Genomic DNA, 22,077 nt, shown 5'->3' with positions numbered 1-22,077 from the left:
TAGTAGTTTAATAAAAAAGAACATGTTCAGGGAAAAAAAAAATATGGTGGAAACCCCTAGGAGTGACCTGTCTTGACATAGGTTCAGGCTGCACACGTCTGAGAGGTTATTACAGAACTTGGTAGATGTAAGTGAGCATTTTGGTTTCCTTAAAAACCAAAGAAGTGTTATGTAAATATGTTTTCACTTTCATCCCAGGTGTGCGTTATGGGGCTGCTTTAGACTGTCCACAGCAGCTAACTGTGATGTGTCTCGTGCTCTGGCAGGGGCTTGATTTTTGCCAACTGCAGAAACTTTAATTCTGAGAACTCTTGAGAGGGTATAAGTAAGAAGGCCCTGAGAGAGCCTGTCGAGGCTGCTAACTGTGGTCCCTTGCTGCTGCATTTGCTATTGCTGGATTGGTTTGCTGGATATTCTGACGAAGAAGATTGGATTTGCCCCTAGAAACCTGATGACCCTGATTCAGCTTTAAAGAGATCTATGTCCCCTTTCTCCTATAACCTTCTTTCTCTCCTACCTAGTGTTGGAAGGTTGGAAGGGATTGGGGGGAGAAGGATGGTAGCTATAAGAACCCAATAAAGTAGCCAAAAACGACTGTCTACAGGTAGGAACATAGGGAGAAGAAAGGGAGAGGGACATCTGTCCTGAAGAGAGAAGGAGGGAGTCTGAACGTAGACTCCTCAGCAATGGATCTGTCTGCAAGTCAGATAGGACCTGGGGACAAGCAGAATGGTGTGAAGGGGCCAAATGGTCAACTCTCCATGGGGATAACGGTACTCAGGGGCCAGAGTGATCCAGAGACAGTGGACTTCCATCCCAGGAGTTTGTTAGACTTGAGGATAATGGAAAAGGATGATCAGTGTGAACTCTCAAACCCAGGAGCTGGGAAGGGAAATACACAGGCCAAAAGAAGAGAACATGAAGGCCACTAGCTGATGACAAACACCAAAGGGGTGCTTCAGCCAACAGCCAAAGCTTCCAAGTTCATTTCAACCTTAAGTTACAATTTACAGCTACAGAGGCCATGATGAGGCACAAAGAGAATCTGTGGCATCCTGTGCCACATCTGAGAAGTCTTGGTAGGCAGTGGCAGCAGAAGAAGGGGAGGGGCAGGAAAGGCAGACATGGCACAGCAGAGCCATGTGTGGAAGGCTTGGCTCACCCTAACACCAGCTGTCAGCACGTTAGCCAAACCTGCCCTGGGGGTAGGAGCTTTAGAGCTTTCTACAAATTCAAACAGAAGCCACCTTGGCAGTGAGGACCAACAAAGTGATAGATGATAAAAAGGGATGCTAAAAGGCCCAGATAAGCCATTAATCCTTGCTAAAGCCTTTCTCCTGTGGCTGGGGGGAAAGTGAGCTAGATCCGTTTAAATGGATTTTTCTGCCAGCATCATGATGGACACCAAACCTCTCCTTTACCCTATAGAATAAATGGGAGGAATAAATAGTACAGGCCAGGGTGCTATCTGTAAGATCCAAAGACAGACAGGTAAGTGTTAGTCAGGAATGCTTTTTCACTCCATTAAGCATGCACAATCCTGACCTGGCCCACTGTCCCTACAAATATGTCAAGCATGGCTGAGTCTGGCAAGCTGGTGGAGTACAGTGGAGGTGTGGGCACACTCTCTAGGGGACTGCACATGTTTGAGCCTCTAAACTGTCCTGAGAAGCATTGATGCCACGTCTAGAGTCTGAGTGTGAGATGAGGAACTGACGCCTTCCACCTCAAAGAAAATTAATGGCCCTTCTCACTACGTGTGACCCTGAAGTAGACAGGCCCACCCTTCCCCCTGCCCCCCAGGAAGATCAGGCCTGGAGAGATGGGAAGCAGAGAGGGCTACCCTGGGGGAAAGATAGCCTGTCCAGACTGAGCTGGCATCATGCTGAGCTAGAAGGTCCTCGTGGTGCTGGACAGTGAGGCCTGAGACAACACTTTCACAGAGAATAAGGCCCGGCTCCTCAGGGAGTTCCAAACACAAGCAAAACTCTATGCAGAGTCCCCGTTTAAGAAGGGGCAGTCCATCAGTTTATTTGGGGCTTCGATTTGATTCCGTTGATCAATCTGTCTTTTTTTCTTATTTATTTATTTAGTTATTTATTTATTTGTTTATTTATTTATTTATTTATTTCAATGCAGTTTATTCAGAACCTTGAACAATCTTCTGACCCTGGGGAAAGCCAGCCCACAGCTTATATAGCCTCTGGGTAGCCAACCCCAGCATGCCACATGAGCAATGCAGATAGGTCCACATACATGGAAGCAAGCCAGATCCTCAGCCTTAGCCAAATGTGGAGTTGTTTGTGACAGAGAACACTCACCATCGGGAAGGTGGAAGGCGGAAACCAGCTCCATCTTTAAGGCGCAGCATTACGCAGCTCTCTACAGTTCCCCCTTTTTGTTTTAGATGCATCAGGCAAGAGTAGAGGTCTGATCTCTGATATTAGAAATAAATTGGGACTTTGTACCGATGTTCATTTAGGTGTTATCCACCCAAAGACCATCAGACCCGTCCGATACCTTTTTCTCAGAGGTGGGACCTGGGGCATCAACCCGCATGCAATCAGACATGCTCTTCTCTGGGTCGAAAGCAGCTGACCCCGAGTGCAGTGCTTAGCCTCGCATCCTGAGTGTAACATTTTAGCTCCCAATCTGTCTGTTTTTATGTCAGAACCATACAGTGTTTATTACTGTTGCTCTGCAGTATAGCTTGAAAGCAGGGATGGTGACAGTTCTAAGAGTTCTTTTATTGTACAAACTTGTTTTTAGTTATACTAGGTTTTCTATTTTTCTATATGAAGTTGAGGATAGCTCCTTAAGGTCTGTTAAAAATTTGTTGGAATTTTTATGGTAATTTCATTGAACCTATAGATTGCTTTTAGTAAGATGGCCAAAACATTGGATTCACTTTGTTAATCCTACCAATCCATGAACATGGGATATCTTTCCATCTTCTGATATCTTCCTTAGTTTCTTTCTTCAAAGACTTGAAGTTTTTGTCATATAAGTCTTTCACTTGCTTGGTAAGAGTTACACCAAGATAATTTATATTATTTGTGGCTATTGTGAAGCGTGTTGTTTCCCTGATTTCTTTCTCAGCCCATTTACTGTTTGTATTGTTTGTATAAAGGAGGACTACTGATTTTGTTTTTTGTTTTTGTTTTTGTTAATTTTGTATCCAGCCTCTTTGTTGAGGGTATTTATCAGCTGTAGGAGTTCTCTAGTAGAATTTTGGGGGTCATTTATATATAGTATCATATCGTCTGTGAATAATGGTACTTTGACTTCTTTCCCCTTGATCTCCTTTAGTTGTCTTATTGCTCTAGCTAGGACTTCAAGTACTATGTTGAAGAGATACAGAGAGTGGGAAGCCTTTTCTTATCCCTGATTTTAGTAGAATTGCTTGGGTTGATACACATAGGGGTAGCCTTGCCTTCTCTGAGGAAAAGAGAGAAGAGAAAATGGGGGAAGAGGGTATAAGGGCAGGACCGGGAAGAGAGGAGGAAAGGGACTGGGATCAGGCTATAAAGAGATTAAATTAATAAATAAATGGGAAAAAGAAAGAAAGAAAGAAAAGAAGGAGGAGGAGGAGGAACAGTCAGACCGAAAAACAGTACCTGCTCTGGGAGGGCCCCACGGGGATTGTCAGCACAGCATCTAGCCCATTCCACCTGTGCAGTAACACCAAGGGCCATTGCCCTGCCAAAGGCATGGATCTGCTTTGCAGTGAGACAGAATGATTGGTATCATGAGCCCCCACTCCCTCCCCAGCCTGGTTACCTGGTTGCTGGAAGTGTGCTGACTCTGGTGAAAAACACTGATGGCTCCACTTCCACATGCAGCCCCAGAGAGAGGTTCCTGTAATACCCTTCCACGTGTCCCGGGCCTCCGGAGTACTTGAAGTTCAGGACAGCTTCCAGAGTCTAAAAAGTTAATGCAAATACCAAATAAGTACCCACAAGTGGACGGGGTGCCATGCCAGGAGGCAGGCAGGCTGCACCTAGGGAGAGTCTCAAGACACTCCCACATGACAGGATCACGCAACTATCCCAGCTCATACTGTGCGCCTGGCACCATTTCTCCTGTGGTACCAAAAGTCTCAAGAGTCCTCAGCTGTACATGTGAGTAGATGAGGCTCCAATCTGCACAGAGAAAACACGGTGACTGTGCATCAGTAGAAGGCAGGGAAGGGCGGCTTCCATGCAGGGAGTAGAAGGCAACTTCCACTCCCAGACTGACAGTGCACATAGGCCCTTCCAGGACAGGGGCGGTGCCACTGTGCCAGAAGCTGGACATGGATAAGAGGTGGCAGGTGGCATCCAAACGGGCAAGGAGGCATCAGTACAAAGATGGCGGGTGGCTAAAGCTAAAATGGGCTGCCAATGGGGTGCCACACCCTCCCTTTCTAGGCTCTTTCCCAGGACCTTTCCTACTGATGTCTCTTACAAAGGATGATGGGAAAGGAGGAGGGTAGAGCCTGCTGCTTGATGATACAGGCATGCAAGAGGCATCTAGCCACCACACAGGGGAGATGAGACACTGAAACTCCAGCCCCAGCCCTGTCCAGCCAGACCTGACCCTCCGTTCCTTTGAGATGAGACCTTTGTATGCTGCGGGAGAGCAGCCCAGACCAAGAGCACTTGGGAAGAGGGGGTTCAAGATACAGGTACGCTAACAAGGTCGGAAGAGGCAGGGCTCTATTCTTAGGAATGCTGAGCAAGGCCTCCCACGCCCATCATTCTTAGAAGGTACAGTGCTACTGTATCAGGGAGAAGATCCATGACTAACCCCTGCCATAGCACGGGACAGTGGGTGTCTATAGTGGAAAAGGAAGAGGTACTAAGGAGCTGTAGGCCAGACCTAGGTGGACTGCATCTGACTGGACTGGAGAGGGATGACCATAAGGGATAAATCCCACAGGACTGTGACACTAACCTCCAAGTCCTCTAGGACCCTTCAGGAGGAACAGCTGGAGCAGGCCCATAGCCCTGCACACAGGCAGAGGGCTATTGAGGACAGATGACATGTATCATAGAAAAGCTGGTACCTCCCACATGACACCCCTCCACCCCCCTGCTCAGTACAAAGCAACTTTGCAGGGCTCTATAGCCTGTGGGACACAGGGAGTAGCCATGGTAACAAGAAATCTTGGCCCAGCTAACTTCTGACTAAAATGATGGAAGCTTCCACAGCAGTGTCCTCAAACAGGTGTTGACAACAGGGACCCACGGGGCAAATCTAGCTGCCATCTAATTCTGTCGGGCTGGGAGCAAAGGACTGCACTGTATTTCTTTTTTTTGCACTGTATTTCTTACAGGGAATAAAGTAAAAACAAAATGGAAAGCGAGAAGGCTGAGAAAGATATTAAGGGCTAGAGAGATGGCTGAGCACTTAAGAGCCTAGACTGCTCTTCCAGAGGACTTGAGTTCTGCTCCCAGCACCCATGTCTGGTGAATCACATCTACCTGTAAATCCAGCTCCAGGGAAATCTAACATCCTCCTCTGGAGTTCTAGGACACCTACACTCAAACACACACACACACATACACACACTTATTAATAATGAACTTTGCAGATAGAACTGTTCAAGGAAAGCATGGAGGCAAATCTTTCTGCCTCCCAGACACAAGACCAAAAGCAAAGGAGACAGACCAGAACATAACAGGATGGTTCCAGGGAGGTCCAAGGAGGTGAATGATGGGATACAAGGCCAATAATGTCCCTGATACATGTCCACTCCGTGTCAAAGAAGAACATTGAAGGCTCCCAGCGTACCGGACACTAACTGCCCTCCGGAAGCGCTTTCCAGAAGCAGCAATGAAAACAGAAGCTGGGCACTGGGTGTGAGCTCAGCACTGGCACGGCTGTGTTGGGGCCTCCACACGTGCATGAAGACACGGGAGGTAGTGCTCACTCTCCCCTAGCCAGTGTGACAGGAAGCCATGTTTCCAAGAGGCTAGACAGAGGTGCCTACATTTAGCCCTCATCTTCCTTAGGATTACTATTGCTATGACCAAAGCAACTTGAGGAGGAAATGGTTTATTTGGCATGTGTTTCCACAATATAGACCATCAGTAAAGGAAGTCAGGACAGGGACTTAAACAGGGAAGGACCCTGCAGGCAGGAGCAGATGCAGAGGTCATGGAAGGGTGCTGCTTACTGGCTTGCTCCCCATGGCTTGCCCAATCTGCTTTCTTATACAACCCAGGTCCACCTACCCAGGGGTGGTCCCATACACAGCTAGGCAGGGGCCCTCCCACATCAATTACTGATTAAGAAAATGCCCTACAGGCCTGCCTATAGCCATCTTATTGAGGCATTTTCTCAATTGAGGTTCTGTCCTCTCTAGTGACTGTAACTTGTATCAAATCAACATCAAACTAGCCAGCATAGTCGTCTTCCCTCAGAGTCCACAGGCACTCAGCAAGGTATATTGGGCCCGCACTGCTTCTGCTGACCCACTTCTTGCAATGAGGAAGCAGACATAGCTATTAGGCTTTTCAGAAATCAAAAGAAGCTGCTTCCATGTACCTCCTATCAGAGAGAGGACATGTTGAGGACAGGCAGTTGGCAGAGTCTATACAGCCTGGCAGGGCAAAAGGAGAGATGGTAGGTTTACCAGTGATATAGTCTTTGACACTATGAATCTGGGGAACAGCACCTCAGCTTGCCATTTTCAGCCTCAGCCCACCAACCATTAAAGAGTGACTGATAGTAACTAATACTGACCTGCTTAGGCTCTCATGAAGAATCAAGAAGAAAACACAATAAATAAATTCTTTTCCCGCTGTGCAATCTAACCCACTGGCAACAAGGCTTAGAACCGGAAGAAATGAGAATGCATACCATTTCTTTTATTTATTTTTGAACTTTAAAGACTGGATTTATTTGGAAACAAACAATGACGACGACGACAAACCTTTGAGGCAAAGGATGATTTACTGAGAAAAGGTTCCTACCAACATCACTGTTTTAGTTCTTGCAGGGCACAGGTTCTTCGCACTGCATGTCACTCTGCTGACACATGGTCACCAGACATCTGCAGAGCCCTCCTCGTCCTCCAAAAGAAACCTCTGTGCCCTCTGCACACCGCCTTCCCACCTCCACTTCCCACCAGCTGCTACCCTGACTCCCGGCAGCCAGCCTTTCCGCATTCACTCCATGTAGATGACCCCTTGAGGGGCCTTGGGTAATCAGTCCTTCTGTGATTGCCTTATTTCATTCATCAAAATGCGCGAGGTTCAACCTGCCACGGGTTGCACCAGCTCGCCTTCCTTTGTAAGGCTGAGTAGCGCTCGGCAGTGTAGCCTGGCTGCCTGTGATGCATGAGGCTTCTTCCCACCCAGTGGGTCTAGTGAATAATGCTGCTGTCAACAGAAGCATGAGAATGTCACCGCCTCACTTCTGTCTTTGGGCATGCAGAGGGTAAAATGTCTGCATCATACATTTAGTCTACGTTCGTTTTTTGAGGGATCACCAGATCATTTCCCACAGCAATACACCACTTAACCCTTCAGCATGGTTCTGGGTTTGTTTTTTTGTTTTGTTTTTTTCTCACCAACACTCGTTTTCCCATTTTGTGGTAACAGCCATCTTATGGAGTGAAGCCACGTTTCACCGAGGCTTAGGTTCAGGCAGGCCTCTTCTCCTTTCCTTTGCTGTCAGTCTATTGTGTGTCTTCCTTGGAATGATGTCCATTCATGTCCTCAGCCCCATGTTAGAAAGCTCACTGTTCCCTGTGCCTCCCACCACTCACCCTGCCTTCATGTCCGTGTGTATGAGTGTCATTCAAGCTTGTGATACCAACAGTGCTTTCACTGACCCTCTCTGCCCACTTAAATATCCCTCCCCCTGACCATCCAGGGCAACCCATACTTCTTCTTTACTAATGAAGTATTTGGTGAAATAGGTGTTTTTCTAAATTCAACACTCATATTTTGGTCTCACTGAAACCTCAAATTTTCTTACAACTCCCATCAGCCCAAAGCACAGACAGACACATCATCTCCAGAGAGCCACTGGTTTCTTGAAAACATGTCCTAGACACCTTAAAGTCACATAAGGGGCCTTCTATGAATTCTGAGCCTAGCTAACTCTAGTTATCTAATGAGATTGAGATCAATCTCTCTCTCTCTGTCTCTCTCTCTATATGTGTGTGTGTGTGTGTATGTATACACAGACCTCTCTATCTTTGTCTCTATCTCCTCTGTCTCTCTCTGTGTGTCTCTGTCTCTTTATCTCTCTGTCTCTGTCTGTCTGTCTCTCTCTCATTCATCATTTTGGAGCCTCCCAGGTATCTTTTCAGTGCAATCATCTGTGCTTGGTACAGGATGAATGTGGCCTCTGACCTCGGAAAGATCAGTTAATCCTGAGTGCACAGATGTAAGAACAAACCAGTACATGAAGAAATAAGCGACGCCATCAATCAGCAGGAATTTGGCACCTTGCTTCTATCACAGGCAAAGTATCCAAGGAAACAGAGTCTTTTCTGTGGTTTGAAAAAACCAGGATCATGAAGCCAAACTTCAAGACCACCTAAAGAGAAGGCTGTAGGAGAACTCACTCAGGAGTGAACAGAAAGTGCACGGGGAGATAACTGTCAAGAGCCAGGGAGCGAGGAAGAAATAGGCTGCTCCAATTTTCTTGAAATTGGCTGTTTCTTTACTCTGTAGAGAGCCAAAGAAAAGATATAATTATGGGGGAGATATCTAAGTTATGAAAATCAAGCACAGAAAGGGTTCTGTGAAATTGAGTATTGCTGCCTTTCCTACTAATGATTAAAAGGAGGGGGGAAAAATGAAAAGCAGACTCAGCCTGGTAAAATTAGAATATTTTAATGAAACCATAAAGCGGGCTGACAGGCAAAAGGCACAGGATGTACACTGCGGTGGGAGGAGAGAGTCCTCCTTCCTGAAGACCATATGGTCCCTATGCAGAGCACCTTCTCAGTCCTTGACAGAAGACTTGTAGAAGGTTGCATTGAACAAGGAATTAGAAACAAAATATTTGTTTCCAAGCACAGTACAACCAGCTTTTCAAGTGAATGGCTACTTTTTATTGAGCACCTGTATATGTAAAACACTAAACTGAATAATCTGTAAACTGTACCTACTGCTATTGTGATAAAGCACCCTGACCAAAGCAACTTAAGGGAGCAATCATTTATTTGGCTCACAGTTTCATGTTATAGTCTAACACCAAGGGAAACCAAGGCAACAGGAACTTGAAGCTGCTAGTTACAGCCACAGACAGTCGAGAGGAAAGAGTGATGAATGGATGCACGAATTCCCAGGTTCCAAGGCCTGACAGGCTGGCTTTGATCCACGAGGTCCACATGATGGATGAAGATAACTAACTCCCACACAGTGTTCTCTCATTTCCACATGCATGCTATAGTAGGTGCAGGCCTGTGTGTGCACGTGCGTGCGCACACACGCACACGTGTGCACACACACACTATAAAAAATGGCCCCACCTTTTATAAGACCAGTATTACTCAAAGGTTGAAATTAGAAAGTTTATAAGAAAACCATTTTAAGACTAGTATTTCTCATAAATTTAGCTATAAAAGTACCTAGCAAAGTACTTGTGCATCAAGTTTGAAAGTATATATAAAAGGCATCACACGTCATAACCACATGAGTCGGATCTCAGCAAAGCAAGGATGGTTTAATCTTTGAGCATTAACTCATGATGGTCTCTCACTATATTTACAAATTGTTAACAGGAAGCAAAAGTAAGCTGCACGATCAACAGAAACGGCAGATGCAACATTCAAACCCCTTCTATAATTTTAAAAACTTTGAGCAAATAATAAAAAGTACATTTTATGAAATATACCATTAAAACCTTAATGAAAAGCCACACATAATGGCAAGTGACTAAACAGTTCTACCAAACACTAGAAATAAGGATAACATGTTTGATGTCAAGCAATTAAAAGCATACATAGAAAAGTAAAATAGTTCAGGGACATCAAGACATCATCCTGTTTAAAAACAAAAATCCTAAGAAATCTACTGGAATGCTTAGAAACTGCTGATAGTACTGCAAAATAGCACAATTGCTTAAAAAAAAAAGACTTAAGTTATTTCTTGCAAATTTAAATCTGTAATCCCATATTACTATTGAGCAATTCAACTCCCACCAAGAAAAATTCAAACATCTATTCACATGAAGATGGATACAAAAATGTCTGTGAAAACTTTATTCAAGGCAACTTTAAACTTGAAGTAACTGCAGTGTACTGTACAGTAAGGAATGGGCAGGTGGATAGTAGCATCTGTAAAACAGGCCGCTTGCTCAGCTATGACATGGGATAGGGAGTGGCGTCAGCAACATGGATGACCCAAGAGCACAGCAGACACTAGAAAGGTCATTCTTTAGTCTTAATAAGGAGACCAGAGTCTCCTTGGGATGGGAGAAGACTCAGCTGTAAAGGAGTCAGGGACACTTTCTGGGGTCATCAGGTGTTCCACATCCCGGTGGTGGGGATGGCTATCCATCCAGGTCACACATTTGCCAAAACCCATCAGACTGCCCTTCTGAGGCTGCACTCAGCAAACTGGATTTTGGGCACTGATGTTATGAACAGGCACACCATCATTTGTGAACCCCTGAACAATGTTTGATGTTGGCCACGTTGGTGAGGGACAACCGTGAAACGTGCAGGAGTCGTGGGTGGAGCCTGACAGTCTCAGGTTCCACATTAAAGAACAGAGTGAGCCTGTGACTGACAGTAATTAAAACTGAATATTACCTTGGAAAAGGCTTTTTGCTTCTCTAGTTCAATATCCTTGCTCAGAATCTGAGTGTTCTGACAGATATTGCCTGAGATTTTGATCAGCTCTTATCAGAACTGTTATTGTTCATTTTGTATTACTAATCTAATGTTCCATAGTCTCTAATATAACTGAAGCTATTACAAGAGAAAAACAACCACCCTCATATGCATCCCAGCCAATTTAAAAGTATAAGCAGGTCTCTAATTCCTGAAGACCCCAATTGAACCTGTCACCGCAGATTCTTTCTGTGAAATGACAAAAGATCAATAGCTGGAATGCAATACACTTTAGGAAGCCAAACACCCAGGACCAGCCACTGGCTGGGGCTCATTCCTGCCCTCAAAACAGGACAGATGACTGAGGGTCAGGGGAGCCTACCAATGAAAGCCATACCATTACTTTCTAGTTAATTAGCACATTTGGCCAAAATCTCTCTTCAGTGTTAATTATGCCTTAAAGATATCAAGCAGCTACAAATTAAACAGTGCATCCACGGTAATGAGGGGGTTGGTTGGAGCAACAGCAGCCTTTCAGTTCAGGAGGCCCTGAGGACCTGTGGTGGCTAAGAAGAGCTAGGACTTGGAATGCGGAAAGAGATGGGGAAGTGGCCAGGGGCAGCAGCAGGTCAAGGAAATATGTTAGTGCTGGTTCTAAGGAAAGGAAGCAGGTCAGAGGCTGGAGGACCACATTAGTCCCCAGCCATGTCTGGGTGGTGAGCAGCAAAGACTATAAGGTAATGCAGGAGCTGACATCCTGACATGCACAGTGGAGCCGAGCAGCTTCTGTGTGCCCTTCCTTTCTTCCTTTCTCTAAACTTTGGGAGCCAGGGATGGAATGTGGCTCAGTGGTACAGCATTTACCTACCCTGTGTGGGCCCCAGTTCCATCCCTAGTACCAAAAAACAAAAAAAGAAAAAGAAAGAGAAAGAAAGAACCCACAAAACCCCAAAAGTAGGACAATATGCCCAAATTTTGACAATTAAAATACCTTCATCTTTATATAGTATTTCTCTTATGAAAATTGAACATAATTTTGTACACTTGGGCCATTATTATATCTTTCTGTGAATTACTCATTCATATTCTTCTAGCATTTCTTTTGATCTGTCTCTTCCTTGCAATTTTGTTATACTAAGAATGTGCTTTGTAAAGCTCATGTCACTGGATAAACTCAGTTTGCTGCCTTGGTTCTAACACTGCTGCCTTTGAAATTGTCTTTACTTTATTCCTCTTATGCTGACTAGGACCAGCAAATCAATCAATGGGAATAACGACTCCAAAAATAAACCCATACTGCCACAAGTAATTGGTTTTGACCAAGGGCAAAGACAATCCAATGATCAAATTAGCTTTTTGATGACGACGAAGGCCAGACACCTGGTCAGAGGCTGTAAGATAAACAACCCAGGCCATATCATGCACAGAAGTTTCTCTCTCCACACTGAGCAGGAGGACACATACTTCAAGAGAGGCGGGGCCACCTTGGAGTAGACAGGAGGCTCACAGAAACACAAAGGACACTGAACACTGGTAGAAAACATCTTTTCTGTAGGGAGGGTTTTTCGAGAAAGGAATTCTCTGTGTGGCCATTGCCATCCTGGAACTCACTCTGTAAACTAGGCAGGCTGGCCTTAAACTCAGAGATACATCTGCCTCTGTCTCCTAAGTTTAAAGGAGTTTAAAGGTTTAAAGGAGTGTGCCATCCCACCTGGCATCAGGAAACCGTGTCATTTGACTTCATGAAAATATTAAAAGAAACAATTTATTACCAGAAATATCTCAAGCAGTTTGAATACAGAAGTTGTCCATTTTATCCAGGTTATCAAGTGAATTGGCATGCCATTATCTAGAATGTTCTCAGTTCCTGTAGATTGGGGGGGGGTGTCATTCATTCATTCTTGGCATTGATAATTTGTGGGGCTTTTTTCTAATCCCTTCTCTAGATATATCTGCTGGGGACATCAACTTCATTGCTTTTGAAACATGCAAAATTTGGCTTTGTTTCCTGCAATGTCTGTAGCTAACTTTAAGATTTGGCACAAAGCAAAAGCCAGTGAGTGTCCGGCCTATGGAGTGAGGCTTGTTGCTAATTCATATTTCATTTTTAATAGAGGTTCCTAACATGGACGGATTGTGACTTTTCAATGTCCACACTCTCCTGCAGAACCCAAGCCCCCTCCACCATTCCATACTCCTATCCAAATAGCACAACCCCGCTTGGCCTCTGGGTTTCTGCAGATTTCTCAAACCCTTTGGGAGCCCTACATGACAATATAGCATAAGCACTTCCCACAGAAATGCCCACAGCACTGCATCATAAGGCTTGCCTCCTTTTGTGGAAAAACAGTTCTCTGAGGGCAGGAGCCATGCTCTGCTTATCCAGACTCTCAAAGGAGAGGGCTCCACATGTACACGCTCAATGCGCCTGAATGACTACAACCTCGCAGGGAAGCTCGCAGGAGGAGGACATGTAGACCAGGGGCTCTGGCAACGTTCTAGTCTAGTCCCTGAAAATGGCAACACAGAAACGAAGTCTGATCTCAGAGTTACCTGGGCACTGCTTATTATTGAAGCATTAAAGAAATGAAGAATCTTGCCAAGTTCAAGCTATGTCTTCCTGACTCTGTAAAGATCTTGCTCTTCCAGCAGTACAGGCTCTTCCAGAAGAAGAAAAGCTGGCCCAGAAAAATAGGACTGTGGGTACTAACCAGAGACCAAGTCTGGCCTGCTCAGGGGAAGACCTAAGCAAGGTGCTTATAGCACCAGCTCCTGGAATGGCACTGAATGCATGGTTTGTCTCTTGTGTGTAGTTAACAAGAGAGTGAGTTGGGAAGGGAAGATCATCCATTTAATAAGACCTGGGTGTGGGATATAGTTCAGCTAGGTTAATGCTGGCTTAGTGGGCAGAAGGCCCTGTGTTTGAATCTTGGCAATGTATTTAAAAAATAAAAAGAGAAGAATAAAAAGAAGAAGAAGTGAGAAGTCAGGGTGAGAGAGACAGCACCCAGGCAGTACCTACGGTCCCAGCACTCAGGAGGTAGAGGCCTAAGGTAAGATTTTTTTTTTAATACCAGGCAGAGTGGACATGAGGGCATCTGAGGTGAAAGTAGAATGAAAGACAAGAATGCCCGCCCTGCAGGATCTGGAAAAATGTCCCAGACACAGGAAATTGCAGAGAGGCAGTGTTGGAGGTGGGAGATAAGCTCGGAGAGGTGGTAGATCAGCCCCCACAGGTACGTGGCAGATAGACGGTGCTGAGCTGTGGCTCCCAGTAGATGGAAAGCCCAGGAGGCATCGGTGGACGCAGTGAACATTCTGGCACAGGGGCAGGAGACACAGAACAATGGGTGTGAGAGGACACAGGCTGGAGAAATGGAACTATTAGCAGGAGGCTGGCAATGGGCATGAACACCAAGTCTGGTTCTGTAGACACGTAGGAGCCGTATTAGGACTAACCAAGAAAGCAGACAACCAGATGAATGGAAAGGAACAAGGACTTGGGTTCCTTCTAGGTGAAGAAACTAGAGATAAAGGCTGGAGGGAAAGGGTAAATAGGTTAAGAAGGACTTAAGACTTAGGTTTGAGACACATCATGTTTGAAAAACCCCACAGACATGTGATGCAGACAGTGTAACTAAAAGTTCTGGATAGGCAAGAAGTCAAGACAGGAGAGAGTGTCTAGGCAGGGACTGCTGCAGAGCCTAGAGACAGAGGCCACCCAGCTCTGTAGCTGACCGGACTCCTGGGCCCCTCAGAGACACTGCATTATATTTGCTGAAACGAACCACAGGGGCATGGTTGCTCCCTATACAGCTATTCGGTGCTCCTGTTAACTATTAAGCATTTACCATGGTGGGTAATGCACAGTAAACTGCATCTTAAGCAGCAGAAAGGGAAATAGTTTACAGTCTGGGCCCCGGGAGCAAACTGCACCAACCGGTTCAAACCTGGCTGCTGCTGTCTGCTGAGTTGCCTGGTGAGTGATGTGATGGCGGCATCCTTATCCAGTTATCACAAAGATAAGGACAGCTGGTGTTAGAAAAGTGCCTAGAGCTGTGCCTGGCATTGGGGTGAGTGCTCTAAGTGCTAGCTAATATTGCTATTATACCGGGTTGGTGTTTGACAGAAAGGCAATCAGGCATTAAACTAATTAGGCTCCAACCTTAAAACAAAACAAAACAAAAACTCTGGTCCTAGTCACCCAGATACAGACCACACTTTTGCACAGCTGTCTTTAACCCTTCCCAATCCATGCCCGTTTCCCTGGTCTTGGGTGTCAGCATAACATGCGTGCACAGTGGTGTGTGCATTAGGCAAATGCTAAGGCTGCCAAGGCTATGCCTCGCCACGTCCCTCACTCAGTGAAGCCATCAAGGTCCAGCTTGGTCTGAAAGCACCAAGAGCCTCCTCTCTAAACTTCCTCGGCAGAGCTCCTTGCCCTGCTCAGACTTCTCTGTTCTTTGTGCTCCTATCCGGGACTTCCCTCTGCCCAAGCAGGAAGGTAAGAAAGAAGGTAACGATGTCGTCCTGTGGGTTGTGATAGCAGAGTACGAAGGTGGACTCATCACAATGGCCGGCACAGGAAAGGGCTCTACGTGCTTGTGTTGGCCCATAGAGATTGGCACCTTGATAAAGCCTAGCCTCACAGAAGATGAACACTGTGAAGATGTCTGTGAGAGATGATCTAGATTGGGGGGGTGTTAAAAGACACCCCCAAAATTTAGGTGCAACCATCCCATGTCGGACCTTAGACTGAGTAAAGGGAGAAATTGAGCTGAGGACCAGCATGCCTTGCTGACTGCAGATCCAATATAAACAGCTGCCACAAAATCCCGTTGCTATGGTTCCCCCCAACCCATGATGACTGTACCCCAAACTCAGGGAAAAAAAAAAGACTCTCCCTTCAGTTTTTTCTTGTCAAGTATTTTATTACATTGTGAGAAAGGTAACTAATTCAGGGCAGTGTTGTTCACCTCCAAGCAGAGGGGACCACATGTCCCTCTGCTAGTTAGAGCAGGACCTGACAGTCCCCCAGGCTTGACTTTGACTGGGCTTCTTTCCAGGTCCTCACTGTGGAGGTGGCTAGGAAGGCATCATGGGAATATCCCACTCAGGGTCACTAAGAGCCAACATGTCTTCTCTGGTAACAAAACAGCACAGACTGTATATTGATGGATCTCTCTCTCCCTCTCTCTCTTTCTCTCTCTCTCTCTCTCTCTCTCTCTCTCACAGACACACACACACTTCTCCACCTGTGCCCTGAATGAGAGTTAGACACTGAAGTAAGATACACAGTAACTGATTCAAGAGAGGTAGCCTGCCCCCACTCAGCAGCCGCCAGTGTAGGCATGTCAATGCCAGGACTGGGTGAGGCTGAATGAAGCACTGTGATGCTTGGCAGGATCCAGGATGTGTCCAAAGCGTTCCCACCATCAGGGCCAGGTGAAGAGCATCCTCTTCCAAGGCACACTCTCCAGAGGACCCAGATCCCTGCTTCTGGAAGACCCTGTCCCATTCTAGACTCTGTTCCCAGAGAGACAGATGTACAGAATTTAATCCTTAGACCCAGCATCTGGAGCTTGCCAGGGGCTCATTACCAGCTCTTGGAATCCCAGCCTGATGCCAAGTATTCAGCCAGATCTCACCCAGAGTGAAAGCCTCAGGGACAAAGCTATTCAGATCTCACCAGCCCTGCAGACACCTGAGGACAGTGGCCGTCATTGAGTCACTAATGGCACTCTAGCCTGGGAGTCTGGAAGTGCAATCAACCACCTTCATCACACATTGACTCTTGGACAGACTCAGGACCACATGGTGTCTCAATCATGTTGGAAAGCTACTCAAACAGGTGGGATGTAGTTATGACCTGACCCAAGTGATACACAGGAATCAGGAAGGTCCCTTTTCAGAGAGAGAGACACTATCTTCTTAGAGATATGAGCAAATACTGAAGTTCTGTTGGGAGGAGCTGTGGATACACCAGACATACAGGGGGAGGGTTTCTGGTACACTGAGCACTTCTTCTCTGAATTGTGTGAGCTTCTCAAGCATAAAGAAATGTATCATCGTCATTCACCTTTTATAGGAAAGAAAACAACTCAATACACTAACTAGTTAAATAACAAATATGACCCTTGTATTTAAATCTACACTTTGTTTCTAGTCATCAAACCATGAGACACACTTAATTTCTTCCCTAACTGATGGAGTAGACGTCCTGTGTGAAAGCTCAGAGCCTGTGTCAGCATGTGACGGTCGGGCCATTGGCCATAGGGTCAGCACTGTCTCTAGGCACTATGGTGGAGGTTGGAGGACATCGATTCAGCTGTGAATCAGATGTGGGATAAGAGCTGCTTTCATCTCAGGAAAATGAGCCGTGGAATCCTCAGTGTCTTTGTTCATTTCTTCATTAAATACCTTCATGATCTGCAGGTTCTACCATGGCAACTCTTGAAAGACAGTCAAGGCTGGAAACGAGAACTCAGGACTCAGTGGAGCTGAAAGGGTTAGACTAACTTTGTAACCTATATGTCTTCTAAAGCCTATACTTTTGAGTTTTAAGTCCAGGTTAAGCTTAAGCCTCTTAATACCTTTCCAGAGAGTGAAGGAATGTGACCCTATCTGTGAGGACAGATATAAAAAAAGGGCAAGCAAGCAATGACCTTCACTCAGCAAAAGAAGGACCAGACCCTTGTCCTTGAGATAGCGTTTCTTAGCAACGAACCTAGACTTCTTTTGAGTAGCTTTTGACCTGCAGCCAAAAGTCTGTAGCCCCTAATCTTCAAGGATGAGCTAACCACCCCCACCTTCAATTGCAGCTGCATCCATACTTGGCAGGACTGGCCAAGCTTGAGCACCTAAGACTAACCAATTATCTTACTTTATAACTTCCTCATCCAATCCTAAATTGCCAAAACTGCAACTTCAAATTTCCCGCAATTTTTCTTTTAAAAACCTAAAGGCCTTTGTTTCCTGGTGCCACTTTTTGCTGACTGGCAGGGGTGACCCCGTTGTACAATGGTTAATAAACCTCTTGCTTTTGCAACGAGTCTTGGTCTGGGGTAGTTTCTGGGAAGGGCGCGATTGAACTCCTGAGCTGTGAGACCCCAGGTCTTACAGAGCCATGTCTATTTCCTCAGGGCAGTATCATCACATGGTGCCATCCATGCTGAATGTGCTGTGACACCCATAGCAACCTTGAGAACCTAACTGAGGAGTTACTGCCCTCTTCTTTGACCCTCTGCTCATAGCCCCATGGGCATGAAGAGAAGAAAGAACACCAACGTGAAAGCTCTCCAAGATGGCCAGCTTCAACTGCTTACCACCTGAGCCCTCTACCCCATGACTAAGTGTAACAGCTCTGGCCAGGCAGAAGGGCTTCCAACCACAATACATGCCAGCAGTACTTCTCAGGGTGCTAGGTGACTTCTCTAGCAAAATAAAACATGGTGTCCTTGGATCTCTGTACTCCTAGTACCCAAGACCATCATTGGTCAATTGTCAGTGTCATTTCTGGGCTTAATGATAGAACACTGGCAAGGGCATCTGTGTCCCCACACCCAACATGACCTACCATCTAGAGGAAGGTATCTCTGATTATATACTGAACATTAAAGGGCTCTGTGGAAAGTATTACAGGGCCAGATTTACTGAAATGATCACACATCCACCCACTGGCAGGGATCTTTGATGCGGGGACTAGCTTTATTTGCAACAACTGTCCAGCTAATTTGTAATATGAACTTGGTGACAGGTACATGCTAGTCCTCATGGTCAACATAGACTGCAATGATGAACAGCCTCAAAAGATAGGCAGAAAGTCCCTGGGCCACCTCCACCCCAATACACTCCAAATTCCATTCCCAACAGCTACCATCCTTAGACCCTGATGGGTGATGGGGTGGGGACATCAGCAGAGCCACAGATCATTGACATTCAGACATTCTACCTAGAAGGCAAAAGACATACACATATGCGGTCAAATGTGCAAATAGCCCTGTGAGGGGAAAAATGTCCCACGGGACATGTAGGTGTTCTAACAGCTCACAGCTGTCAGAACAGCACTGGCAGCACATACTGGGGTGGGGAGGGCTCTCAAACTTTCTCCAACACCACATGTTAAAGTAATAGTTAGCAACCTTGCTTTTCAATTGGTTAAAACCAAGATACAGAAAAGAGGCAACAGCCCTAGACCCAGGACCCAGGCTACTGCCCATACCTAGGCACTTGCGTCTCACCAAAACCCACATGGAGGGGCTGGAGAGAGCTCTGGAGCATCCCTCACCCTGAGAGGCCTCAGTCTGCTGAACACAGCAAAAGCAAAAGGAGAGAACAGGTCATAGAATGAACAGCACTGGGAGGAAGAGATGTGTGCCTTTACCAGACAGACAAGATGTCAGCAACTGGAAGTTTGGGAACCACTGTGTAAAATGAATGGAATGGGTGTTGGGGTTAACATTACCACAGCCGTGTCAAAGGTCACGAGTATGGTGGTGGTGATTTCCTAGGCCGTCTCTGATGATGAACGAGCAGGAAAAACTCTGCAAGTGACTTTCAAAGGGAGAAAAGAAGAGTGGCGTAGAGTTTCACTAGATGATTCTTTCAAGTTCACGTTGGAAGTGTTTCAAAATAAACCTGGGGAAGTCATTAGTAAGACCAGTGTGCCTTGACTTTAAAAATAGCCTCAAACACGTGGGGTGTGTAAAGGAGCTACGTTAGGGACACATGTACACCAAGGACAGTCTGGCTGCTTTTTCTGAAGACGTTGACTCTTTCTGCGGAAGTCCCAGCATGGATATGAGGACCCCCTTGGCAGTTATACTAGCTGGGACTCAGCCAGGGTTGAATAACAACTAGACATGTGGCCTCTGAATCCAACAGCCTGCTGTAATCCCATGTCTGCCCACCTAAAGTTCTATCAATGGACGGCCATTGAATATAGCCAAAGCCTAGGTAGGTACCAGGACCATAGTCAGAGCTCCTCCAAGGTACAGCGGCCCCACCCCCACCCCAGTGCTAAGCACACAGCCTGGCAAACAGCCCGGTGCAGAAGGCCAATCAACACTCACTGAGTAAGTGAAGGAACAGAGCAAACACCTTCAGCATTGGTAGTCACAGCTCTGAGGGGATTACAGCTTCTAAAGTAGGGAGAACGGTCCCTATTTTACACAGGAACTTCATAGTTCTGCAGATGCTACCTTCCTTTTCTTTCTTTTTTTTAAATGCACAGCTGTGAAGGAGAAAAAAAAATCCCGTGTGCCAAATATGCATTTCTAATTACATTCACCTAAGACAGATTTACTCTGAAGACTAAGAATAACTAAATAATGTAAGTTACAAAAGAGGAAGATTTGGTGTCAGCTAAGAACACTAAGCCGAAGGTAAGCTAGGATTAGTGATGAATCAGTAAGTCTTCCCAAAGAGATCAGGACTAACACAAAGAGAGACGCAGAGGAGGGCAGAGTCTCACCTCCACAACAAGGGCCGCATCACCACTGAGGCACCTGACTCCCTCTCTCACTGACCCCTTGCCTCTACCTCTGATGGAGACAAAAGGGAGGAGGGAGGTCTAAGAGCATCTTTAGTTACACAGCAAGTGTCTGGTTTGGCCTGGAATACATGAGACTTATTCTCAAAAGGGGGGGGGGGCAAGAAAGCAGGAAGAAAGAAAGGGGGAAGATGGGAGGGCAGGAAGGAAGGAGGGAGGGAGGAAGGAAGGGAGGGAGGGAAGGAAGCAGGGAAGGAAACAAGGAAGGGAGGGAGGGAGGCAGACGGAAGGCAGGTAGAAAAGGACACTAATTATGTTATTTGTTCCTGTGACAAAATAGCAAGCAAAGCATTTAGGAAGTGTACTAGGTTATCTGTCCAGTTGCTACGACAAACACCTGACAATTACAGGAGAAAGGGCTAACTGGCTACAATTCAATGGTACAATCCATCACGGTGGGAAGGCAGGGCAGCAAGAGCTTGACAGCTGGTCACACTGTGTCCACAGTCAGGAAGCACTAATGCTCATGCTCAGCTCACTTCCTTCTTTGTATTCAGTCCTTGATCCCAGCCCAGGGAATGGTGCTGCGGCTTTTACGGTGGGTCTCCTACCAGTCTAGAAAATTTCCTTCTAGATATGCCCAGAGCCTTGTTTCCATGTAAAAGAGAAAGGGTTTATTTGGGCCCCATCATGGTGGGAAGGCATGGCCAAAGGAGCAGCTTGTGGTTAAGGCGGCAGGAACGTGAAGCTCCTTCCTCACATCTGGGCACATGAGGAAGACATACACAGAGATGAATGAGCGCTGCTTCTCTGCTGTTTTGCTCCTATTTATCTTTTTATTCAGGCTAAGTTTCTAGCCTACTGATGGTGTCATACACATGCAGAATAAGTCTTTCCTTCTCAGTTAATTCTCTAGAAATGCCCTCAGCTCTGGGCGTGTCTCCTAGGCAATTCTAAATCCAGACTCGTGGCTAGGGAGATTACTCTGAAGGTTAAGCACTTGTTCCCAAGCCTCGTGAACTCAGGAGAAAACCAGCTTCCACAAGCTGTCCTCTGTCTTCTTCATATGTGCACATACATTAAGGTTTGTTTGTTTTTCTTCTTTTTGTTTGTTTTGTTTTGTTTTTTGGTTTTTCAAGACAAGGTTTCTCTGCATAGCCTTGGCTGTCCTGGACTCCCTTTGTAGACCAGGCTAGCCTCAAACTCATAATTATCTGCCTGCCTCTGCCTCCCTGAGTATTAAGATTATAGGTGTGCACTACCGCAACTGGCACACACACAACTGGTTTAATAAAAAGTAAAAATAAATAAATTCAGTAAAGTTAATGATGAAAATTAATCATCACAGAATCAAAGTCTGAAAGACCAAGGGCAGACATCAGCCTTGCCCTTTAGTTCGAGACCTGGGCAAATGCCTTTGTTCTCTGATCTTTGAATTCCTCATTGTGCAATAAGATGATAAAGGCTTACCCATCTGCAGGTGGCTACAGACATTAAATATGAGAATGTCCTAGGTCACACGAGGCCAAGCCAGCTCCCTCTGTTACCAGTTGAGAACAGCTGGTGACACCTGTGTAGACACTGGCAACCAATAGGTCCAAGGGGAACACTCCTAGCACAACCTAAGCCAAGACGGATAATGTCCCTCACCCATTTTCTGCCAGGGCAGTTGCTCTTACATCAATGTGATTCTAACTAAGGAATATAGGAAGCAGTTATGGCCAAGCTCACTACTGGACCTTAGTTAAGGTTATCACAGTTTTGGCTTCTTAAATATGACTTTCGCTTGATCTATAATGGGCAAGGG

General features: G+C 45.9%; 1 protein-coding gene across 2 annotated transcripts in view; it reads right to left on the bottom strand.

The window, feature by feature from the left end:
• The window catches only part of Trappc9 (trafficking protein particle complex subunit 9), a 440,029-nt gene that overhangs the window by 166,297 nt on the left and 251,655 nt on the right, over positions 1-22,077 (bottom strand). For both annotated transcript variants that reach the window (XM_060389314.1, XM_060389315.1), the window contains one exon: positions 3,781-3,923. In XM_060389314.1, coding sequence (XP_060245297.1) covers positions 3,781-3,923 — 143 coding nt within the window. The remainder of the gene's footprint in view (positions 1-3,780; positions 3,924-22,077) is intronic.

This window comes from Meriones unguiculatus, chromosome 8 (assembly GCF_030254825.1).
Source record: "Meriones unguiculatus strain TT.TT164.6M chromosome 8, Bangor_MerUng_6.1, whole genome shotgun sequence".
NCBI classification, from domain to species: Eukaryota; Metazoa; Chordata; class Mammalia; order Rodentia; family Muridae; genus Meriones; species Meriones unguiculatus.
Note: the sequence above shows the minus strand (reverse complement) of the source record. Positions and strands in the feature narration are given on the sequence as shown.